The following is a 10,879-nucleotide window of genomic DNA, read 5'->3' on the forward strand; positions in this document are numbered from 1 at the left end:
AGAGAGAGAGAGAGAAAGAAAGAAAGAAAGAAAGATATATTAACGTCTTCTAAGGCCAAATTTGGCCCATGAGACAAATAGGTACAACAAAAAATGAGTGTTTATCCAATCATCAAAACTAAAAATAAAAGAAAATAGCTTAAGCTAAGAAAGTTCTAGTAGTGTACAAAACTTTGCACCAAGCCTAATCTCATTTCCACCCAAGTCTCTCAAAAAGAAGTGGGAGGTCAAAAGTTTTTGGTGTGGGTGTGACCCATGGTCCCTATGCATAGAGTGCCCTAGCCATGGCTTCTAGGCGGTGTAGTTCACGTTCCCTTATTTTCTTTATTGCTTCTACATCTCGTCGAGTTGCTTTGAAACCCGGCATCCGAGGGCGTTTGGTTCTTCTTTGATTTTCTGCTTCATCAAGGAGAAGTCCGAGTGGTGCAGGTGTGTCGACATTCATTGTCTCCCCCTGTTCCTGAAAAACTTCATTTGTTATATGTTGGTAAACATTAACAACATTATTATCAACGTTTTGTAATTTGTTCTCTCTGTGGTGTTTCAATTCTAAGATGTATCTACCTAATTTCTTTATATCTAGTGTATCTAATAGTTTAGGGAGGGTGGGAGAGGAACCAAGTATGTCTTGGTATTTTGCCCTTATCTCGGCATAGGTGGGGCATTTGCATGTAAAATGGTACTCATCCTCTATCTCTATGTGGCATAACCTACATATCCTTTCCTCCCTAGGGACTCCATTAGTACGTCCATTCTCAATCTCAAGTTGGTGAGATGATATTCTAAGTTGACCAATGGCAACCCTTAGTGCATGTGGTAAGAATACATCTAGATATTTTGGGCGCGTGATAAAACCTAACTCAGAGAAGTGCATAAAGTGTTCCTTATAGTACGACATTTTAGATGGGAGTGGCTCTAGTGGTGTGATCCATTTATACCGGGTATAAATTTGCCATATTTCTTGGCGTATTACTTTATTACGGTCCTCATGAGAGAGTAAAGTGTTATCATTCGTGTGGTCGTACTTAAGGGGGGGGAAGTTAGTAATGTCTAGACCGTTGGCAAGAAGCCAACTCACCATCATGCCATACCATGAGCTAGTATAGCCGGACTCATACAGTGCTCGAGAAGCCTTAAAGGCTTGGTGGGATATTCTATCAAGTGGTTGGTTATGTATCCTGTGTATAAAGACTACCAGTTGAAAAAGTGCTTCTACTAACATAGGGGGTAGAGTGAACTCAACCCTAATAATGTCATGTGGGACCGACGATTTGCTTCGGAGTTGGCGTGATAACATCATCACCAATGGTCTCTCTAATTGCGTCCACATGAAAGATGGTAGTCCTGGGGCCCAATCCGCTGATGCATACATGAGAGAGGGAGTCACTAATGAGTCAAAGAGCCACCCTTTAGTTCGTGGCTCTTGGAAGTATGCTTGGTGGCATTGTCTCTCGAGGAGTGAGAGGGATGCATGTCCTCTTGTAAGTCTATCCTTCGCTGCTTGTGTCATCGAAAATTTACCTGAGCAGGCACTGAAAGTGACTCCGAGATAGACATATGATCCAACCACCTCAATTGGGCTATGGGAGATAGTTAGGTGACACTTAGCTCTAACTTGGGCCGACGTGTGGAAGATAAGGACTTTAGTTTTCCCTAGATTCACTACCAATCCTCGTTGTGTGCAAAAGTCATCTAAGGCATTAAGGTGCCTTTGTAGGTCGTGTTCGGATTCAGAGAGCAAAACTATGTCATCTGCATAGAGCAAGATACGCACCTGCGTATCTCCAAGGACTACTCCATTGCCTCCCTTACGAGCAATAAAATCTGTGATCTCATCAATGTAGATCCCAAAAAGAGTCGGAGATAAGGGGCAACCTTGTTTTACACCAATAGTGCTAGTGAAACTATCGGATATGCCGCCTGGGCATCGAACACACCCGGACACTTGTTCATATAGTGCGTAGATGGCCCAAACCATGTCATCTGGTATCCTCAAGCTCTTAAGCCTATCAAACAACCGCTCTCTAGGGATCGTGTCAAAGGCTTTGCGGAAGTCCACAAAACAACAATATAGTTTCTTCTTGCGAGCCTTAGTCTGGTCAATTAAGCATCTAAGTGTGAAGATATGGTCAATAGTGGAGAAGGCTCGTCTAAAGCCGACCTGTTCAGGTGCATGAAGATTTAAGGTCTCCATATACTTGCTAAGCTCTGCCTCCATTATTGCACCATATAATTTAGCAAGGGTATGACCTATCATAATGGTCCTATAAGTATTTGGGTCCATGGGGTCCCCCGCCTTATGTATGTAGAAGTTGATCCTAGGTCTCTATCTAATCCTTAGCCATCAATACCATGGTTCACTTTGAAGGTTGTGTAATAGATAGAATTGACTCACTCTAATCTCATATCATCTTTCCTTAAATGTGCTTCATCATAGTTTCTCAAAATTAATTGCTTGCTTCTTAGTACACTTTGTAGAGCCATTTCCAATAATGCAATATTCACATAAGTTGAACTTTAAGCATATCATCTTTCCTTAAATGTACTTCATCATAGTTTCTCAAATTAATTGCTTGCTTCTTAGTACACATTGTAGAGCCATTTCCAATAATTCAATATTCACATAAGTTGAACTTTAAGCACATTCTTATTGTGCAGAGTGTTTTAAATGTGATGCCATCATTGAAAAGCTTGTTTCTCCTAACACACAATATGATCGTGTAGGAAGGTATAATACAATCCATAGAGCACATGAATGTTGTATTATTCAATGCGCACAAAAATGTCGAATGATTTCATAGGGCCATACATGCTTTATATACATTGAGAAATGGTGCCATTTTCTACCACATGATCGCATGCCCAAGATCAATTGTGCTTATAGCGACGTTTATAAGAATCTATCATATGGTCAAAAGTATCCAGTAGTGCCACTGCTGGGGAATCAGTTAAATCCGAACTCCATTCCTGGTACAAGTGAAGGCTACCCGTAAAATCGGTGAATAATCCATCAATTTTCATGACCTCGATCCAATACTTATATTCTTGATATGGATCTTGATGAAAATCAAAATGCAGATAGACGTTCTCATTCCTGTAGGTGTAAGGATGGACCTGAAAATCACAAATATGAAGTCAAGGAGTGTGTCAGCAAACAAGGCATCTTCTATATGACATGTTAAAGCCCATTTAACGGGTGTGCAAAAGAGAGGGTGCATTCTGAGCCCCTATATATGCAAAAGCTTTTGTGTGACAATTTTCACTAATATTTTGCCATGTGCTTAGTGGATTATGTAGTTTTCGTGAAGTCAAAATAAGCAAAGAAAGTAATGTTATGGTCTACAAAAGGCCGAAATTACCTTTGCGACCAAAGCATCTACACCAATATATAAAACTGACATAATTGCATCTCATCATAAATATGATAAGAGACTCTATACACAAATTAAAAACTTAAAATTTAGGTGTTGCTTTCTCCTCATGTCCTTCATTGAATTATTCAATAACAAGGATCACAATAGTATGTTATACAATAACATCCCCTCTTTCAGAAAATAAATGAGCAAGAGGACCCTACAGATGAAAATTAGTAGGCAAGAAGACCCTCACTTTGGCTAACCTTTCTGATAAGGTATGTAATACTGTCAAATTTAGTTTTCCTTAGTTGACATTCAAGTTCTTAAACAACTCAATGAACTACCATTTACGGAATACCATTCCACTTTAAACACATTCATAGAAAGATGGGATTTTAAAGTTTCTGGTGTATTCAGCTAATGTCAAAATCATGGACATGGTATCTCTTTCATCGTCTTCTTGGCCATCGGACACTATCATGAAAAACATGATCAATATAATTCCCCGATGACACCATGAATCATGATGAATATTCGATCTTCCTCCCTGATGCTAGCATTAAAGAGGAAGTTGGTCCCTATATAGCTGGCATCCCAGGTGCAGGGTTCTTTGCACATGTTAAGCCTTGGGATCCTTCATTTGAGGTTCTTACAGCACATGTTACCCCTTCAGATCCTTCATTCGACCTGCTCTTCACACATGAAGAGCTTCTATCTTTTTATTATCAAATAGTCATTTTAGTTCAGGCTTAGGGGTAGTTTTGTTTCTTTTATGAAATGGTCTAAATTATCTCGTGCTTTATAACATTGTAGACTTCATGATGCACATATATAATAAAACTTATGATACATTGTATAGAAATCAGATAAAGACAGAGAGAGGAGGACCTTTAAACCACGTGCATGTGCGAGTTCCACCAGATCTGTCGGCTTCCCTAGATAATTCGCAGAATTTGGAGGTACTATAGTATCCTTCCAGGGTCCGATCCCCACAACATACTGCTTTATATAGTCTAGATATTCAGCTGAGGTGATTTCTGCATATGTCTGCATGTGCATATTCACCATGTTAGTTCTTAAAAGCATCAACTCTCAAGTTCGACCATGAACTGCGTTACTGAAGTAAATGCTCAATTACACACCTGATTTGTATCTTGTGTTGGAACAGTAACATCGTCAATAAGAAGGATTTGTGGAGAATCAATCAGATGAGACATGTAAATCAATGATGTTGGAGCAAAGCTCTGTATAAAAAGGGGTTTTTTCCTCCATAAATCGGAAAGGTACTTTCCTGTGTAGCCATATTTGAGGAGTGTCTTCACGAATATGTCTTCAAATTGTTTTCCATTTCCCCAACTAACCTGTCATGTTCACGGATTTTTCAACATTGAATGGAGAAATGTATATTCATGTTTGAATGTAGTATTAACAGAACAAGGTGGTTTACATGTTCATTGATGAAAACAGGGTTTTTAAGCTCAGGGTAAATCCCAACTACTCTTGAAGCATTCAGTGCAATCTCAATAAAATCTTCAAATCTTATGATTGGATATTTACCTGAAATCACAAATAAATGAAGTTAATAACCTTGAATAGTAATACCAGGATGAACTAACACAATCGACTGAGTGCACACAATCAGCATGTTTACCATCATAAGAATGATCACGAAAGCTAAATCTTTGTCGTGTACGCAAAGTTTGTAGCTCCTCCCATGTGAAGTCCACTGCAAAGAGAGACATATTTTATTTTGAATTTGTAATCATGATTAGTCTTATTAGCCAATTTTGGCATCTAGCCAGTGTTAGCTTATAAAACACATAGCAAGTAGGATCACACTTCATTCCATCATCATTCTCATTGACCAGTTATATCACATCATTTGCTTTTCCAAGTTATTTTTCAACACAAAAGTTATTAGAGTTACCACCAAACCATCCAGTTATGTTTGAGCCCTGCACTTCATATGTAGAAATACGATCTGCAAATTCTGGATGCTCAGCAATATCCGTGGTAACATTGAGAATTAGATCATGGAAGCATATCAATATCCCATCTTTTGTTGACAATATATCAGTCTCTATGAAGTCTGCACCTTCCTCAATGGCTCTCTATACCAATACCCAAAATCCCAAGAAAAAACTATGTTGGTAAGTAATGCAATGAAAGTCAAGGAAAAATCATGCAAGGTTTTATCTCAAACATGGTTCATTGCCTAATGATATAAGAACAAACCGCACATTTCCTCTGGAGTTAGGGAACCTATCTCATGCCTAATTGACTCCTTAATCGTATCAATAAAACATAGCATGATATTAAGAAACCTGAAATCTCACGCGAAATGCATAGTTTTTTAATGCTTCAACAAATCATCTATTACAAACCAAGATGGGTTGCATTAGGAACAGTTCAGTCTGACAAGTCAAGTCTCTAGCAGAACTTTAGGACGTAGAGGGTGGCATAGCATGGATATGACAAAAACACACCTTGAATGGTTACAGTATGCATACCTGAGACATAAAGTGTCCACTAACACCAAACATGAAAAGAATATCACAATCACATAAGAGAGGGTAAAAAACTTGTGACAAGTTAGAACACATAATCTAGGTGGTTAGAAGAAAAAAAGGACTAGAAAACATGGAAATGACATCTCCTGCCAATCGATAGAAACACCCAAAGAAAAAAGCACCTAATGAATAAAAACGTGTAATAAAGATCTCATTTCCATTTCCATTACCAAATAAGCAGCTGCAGTCTCTTCTGGGAGCTCGCCATTAGAGCCTCGATGGGCAATGTTGAACGGCCGATGTGTTTGAAGAGGTGGACGATCGGAATGTAGTAATCGATGTGTTTCGACAGGTTGATGATCCGTATCGGTCACCAATAGATGCCTTGCATGGCCTAAGATCCCCACCAAATAAAGGCAAAAGCAAAGCACCCAAAGCAAAAGCAAAACTGCACCAAAACAAGACAAAAAAAACAAAAAATAAATATAGATTCAATTCTGTGTCTCTTTTTGAGAAGAAAACATGGAAGAAGAACTAGAAAATCTTACATGGTGTGGAAGAAGCCATCATACTAGACCAAAGATTAAACTTGAGCTGTGTGGCTGAAGTGCAATCCGCATCTTTTATACATACATCCCGATGTCTTTAACTGGTTGAAAGTTCCTCCACAATTCCAGGTTCTTTGGCTTTCAGACATGAACATGGTGTGGAATCACGGATATTGTCTCACAGAATATTCCCTCTTTCCTTCGCATCTCTTTCCAACATATCCATCCGTTTCCAAGTCAGCCCTCAACTTTCTGTCTAAATTTAATATATATCCATCCGATTCCGGCGGAATGATTGTGAGCTCAAATCTCTCTCTCTCTCTCTCTCGCAAAGTCAATCTCGCAAGAGCGGAATCAAATTGCCTCTTGCGAGTATATGCATCTTCGATTCCCCGATCCCTTTACTTCCAGGTGCACAAATCGAGCGAATTCTCATTTCCGACTCGGAAAATGGACGATGAGTCCAATCTACATGTGTACCCTCAAGGCTCCAATGACAGGCATTGACTCTTCAGTGTGGATTACACACTTACACGTTATCTCCAATGCTATTTTACATGTGTCCCAACCCATGAGAGAATATGAAGTCATGTTTCCCACGTATCTTTTGTTGCTTCTTTATATACTCCACTTCATCGTAGTTTAATCGCCAATGTCACCCTAAGCAAGGGGCCGAGGGTTATGATCCTACGAAAGCATTTGTTGGGACATAACCCTACGATACTTTCATTTTGTAATGTGTCTATGGCCTAAATGAGGCCATGTACAAAATTTGGGGATTTTTCTCTTTACTTTTGTGCATTCATTTCAATTCACCACCTTTGTTCAAAATATCTAGTCATCATGCACTTTGACAAACAAAAGAGATGGTAAATAGCACTTGTAGGGGTATCATGCTATTTTGCCTTGTTTGAAGCATGCCAAAATCTCATCTTTTTGCATCTAACCTACGCATATATATCAAGTAGCTCATGTTTTAGTTAGTATATTGGCTCACTTTTCTCACTACCCATGCATACATAGCATATGATGTAGAGGAATCAAGATGAGGATGTTATTTTTACATCAATTGGATGAGAACATACAACATACACACGTGTTTGAAAATTGAACTATACCATTTCAATAAAATCACATCAATGTATATACCAAGAAATATGTGCGGGAGCACATCCAATTCTCATTTTAGTGGGGATCTCCTGAAATTGTTGTCTTATCACAAATCCACAATGCATCATTTTAGCAATAATCAATTCCAGTGATAAAAGTCACAATTTCTGCACGTATTCTAAAATAGTTTTCAAACAAATAATCATATGTCAATCTACTCAACTCTCCCTTGGTAGCATAACTAAAGAGATGCTCTGATCAATTGATACACTCAAAAACAGACAGTATTATGCTTATGCCACATACATCTAAATAAAGTAAGCCATGAACTGAAACTAGCAAAACAGAAATGTAAAACTAGCATTGCCTTGGAAGAAAAAAAGCTCATGGGGGTCATAAATTGCCATGCTTGACACAACTGACAAAGAGATTTAAAGAAAGAACAGTCCTGTTGCACAATCTTCCAGCCGTCAATTGGATCTATTGAGAAAATTATGCGAGCTTGTTATTCTTAAATTTTCTCATAATTAGATATAGTTAGTTGCATGAAGCTCAAAGAGCCTCAGAATCTCAATTCAGGTGGCTCAGCCTTCCCACTTTATTTGCATGATCATTATCAAACAAAATTGAAGTTACACCATGTCATTGGCAATAATTTCCTGTTCAATATAAAGCTTTATCTTTGTGCAGTGGATCACTAGCCAAAAGGCCGGCCACCCTTAGGTTGAATTCATCTATTAAAGTCTCTTGCCCATGATAAAAGGGAGCCTATGTCTTAAAACATCAAATTGATCTCTCTATCTTCTGATGTTTAAATCATCGAGCATAACTCGGCCAGAAGGCAAAACTCTTTCCACACGACCAACTCGACTTGGAGGCCAAATCTTGTGAGTTACTCTTCCTTTTACCAATGCAAGAGGGATCTATCAACAAAAGTTAAACTCATCATCATAATGTTTTTTGAGGGTTACCCAACAAATTTGAAAGCACAAGTAGAAATGCATGTACTTACGGCACCAAAGGTCCTTGAATCCATTCTAACACTTCCATTATCACCCTCAACCCAACATCTACCCTTGGGAACTTGAATTATTTCATATGATCCCGGAACATTAATCCAATCCCCTTGAAGTGCTATCAATCTCTTAACCATCCAATCATTAGGTTCCTGTGGTGACCTGTAAGCAAATGAATGCGACGAGTGAGGTTAAGATATACCAAAAGAGAAATGTGGTTCATTTATAGTATGGAAGAGCAACATGTATTGATTCATTGGACAAAAATCAGGACCACTCAGGGAATAACCAATGCTATAATCATCAGCAGGTTCTCGCACTATTCACCAGTCTATCAAAAACATGACCCATATATGGAATACAAAAAGCGAACACTAGTATCATCTAACTTGCCATTTTCCATTATTTCAGAATATGTATTGCTTCATGAGAATCAGGTAAAAACGCATGACCTAAATAAAAAGACAGCTATAACGTGATAACACATTAACTATTTCATTTAATACTGAATCTATTGGTCTTTAATATGACACAAAGGCATTCCATAAAGTCACAATTGCTATCGAATGTCAATTGTGCACATATCGCATCAAAATATATCATTTTATATCATAGAAATAATCTTATTCATTAATAAAAGGACATAGAAATTCATGTAAGACTGCCCTCCCCCTCCATTCAATCCTAATTAGTAGGGATCAAAAACTTGATGGTTGAAGTCAGGGAATTTGTCTCTAAAATATGACGTGCAAAAGAGAACATAGAATTACCTTAACAAAACAACATCGCCGCGAGAGAATTTGAAAGATGGAGCCGAGAGTTTCTCAACAAAAACGATATCACCATTTATTATACCTGATAGGCCATGACTCCCTGGGCTGAGAGTAGGTTGCATAGAGTCACCATGGGTTCTTGCGATGCTTCCCACTGTATCTGACACCGACATCGACACTACCAGGACAGTGGCTGATCTCTTCGCTAAGGCCCACAAAAACTCCATAACTGATGCACTTTATAATTGAAATGCTGTTTAAACCCAGCTTTTGTGTTACTACATAAGCATCAGATGGTGAACACCCTATCATTGCAGAAAGGCACCCGAGTGAGGTAATGTATCTGTGTATTATTGCAGACAACTACTCTGTAAAGCAGATTTTTGTACTACATATGTTATTGTATATATACATGTACATAGAGGTTATAAATACACAAATGCATATCTATATGAGTATATATGCACACATGTACATGTAGATACACATATGTAAGCACATGAGTGTCTACACCTCTACATACAACAATATGTGTGTGTATGTATGTATATACAGAGTCACAACAACTCCATAATTGTTGCACTTAAAATACTTTCTGCAAAAACGGTCTGCACTAGATTAGCTGGATACTACGCAATGAAAGAAATACAACAAAGTAACATACATGCATATATAATTTTTCACGCACGGGAACACATGTATATATCAGGATCTTTATGCAGTATATAAGCGCTTAGTAAACCTCAAAGTGTTTAATGACCGTGTGATGTGACAGCATGGGGAAGGCAAACAGAAGAACAAAAATTAACGATGCAGCATCTTAAATATACATACCAGGAGGATGGGAGGAATGCCTTCTGAAGAATTCACCATTGGATCCCTCTTCTGTAAAGATTTAATGGCAAAGGAAGAACAACAGGGGGATTGACACCGGAGGAAATGCAGAATTAGGGTTTCATGAGAGTAAGCCAGAGAGGGTAATCAGCCAGTGACATGCATACATATATTGCTCTGTTTCACCCAAACACATAATGCTCTGTTTTACACAAATAAACATACATATATGCTCTGATTTAGGCTAGCCAATGCCATGGTCTTGAGAAATTGGTCATAACTTATACATACATACATACATACATACATATAGGCATCTTTGGGTAGAATAAGACAACCCTCTAGTGATACATGCTACTTGGTCGGTCTGGTCTGTCGGCCCCTTTGTCACCTGAATTCTACATAATCGATACATATATACCTTTTTGTCTGCCTCGTAGTCGCGATTCATCATTTATGTCACGATTGCTTCTCGCTGAGATTAAGAATGAACGAGAATCGCTTAGAGTTTCCCGATTAACTCAATGTGTGCCTTCTTTTCTTTTCGGAAGGCGGGGGTTGTTTTGGGGCTTAGAAACTCGTGTATATATATGGATGCATTGTACTCACGGCCATCACAACATAGCGTGGTCGATATGTAACATCAGTGACTTGAAACTAGGGATTCAAGGATCTGGGTGTGACGTGCAACATCAAACCTCTCTCACGTTCAATGCTTTCGTTTGTTTCCAA

General features: G+C 38.5%; 2 protein-coding genes across 2 annotated transcripts; both read right to left on the minus strand.

The window, feature by feature from the left end:
* Nucleotides 1-2,618: 2,618 nt before the first annotated feature.
* On the minus strand, nt 2,619-6,543 carry LOC147864541 (glycerophosphodiester phosphodiesterase GDPD6-like). The gene is made up of 8 exons (XM_087320470.1): nt 6,415-6,543; nt 6,097-6,314; nt 5,284-5,467; nt 5,008-5,082; nt 4,804-4,913; nt 4,499-4,717; nt 4,245-4,403; nt 2,619-3,114 (listed from the first exon to the last, which is right to left on the minus strand). The coding sequence occupies exons 1-8, from the start codon at nt 6,434-6,436 to the stop codon at nt 2,869-2,871; spliced, it is 1,233 nt and encodes a 410-aa protein (XP_087176596.1). The 5' UTR covers nt 6,437-6,543; the 3' UTR covers nt 2,619-2,868.
* A 1,322-nt stretch (nt 6,544-7,865) lies between these two features.
* LOC147864542 (uncharacterized) lies at nt 7,866-10,320 on the minus strand. Its single transcript, XM_087320602.1, has 4 exons — nt 10,148-10,320; nt 9,311-9,618; nt 8,537-8,702; nt 7,866-8,447 (listed from the first exon to the last, which is right to left on the minus strand). The coding sequence occupies exons 2-4, from the start codon at nt 9,538-9,540 to the stop codon at nt 8,322-8,324; spliced, it is 522 nt and encodes a 173-aa protein (XP_087176728.1). The 5' UTR covers nt 9,541-9,618; nt 10,148-10,320; the 3' UTR covers nt 7,866-8,321.
* Nucleotides 10,321-10,879: the final 559 nt, after the last annotated feature.

Source organism: Azolla caroliniana, unplaced genomic scaffold (genome assembly GCF_043228905.1).
Source record: "Azolla caroliniana isolate FFs.n. ecotype wild unplaced genomic scaffold, voAzoCaro1.0.p SCAF_5, whole genome shotgun sequence".
Lineage (NCBI taxonomy): Eukaryota > Viridiplantae > Streptophyta > Polypodiopsida > Salviniales > Salviniaceae > Azolla > Azolla caroliniana.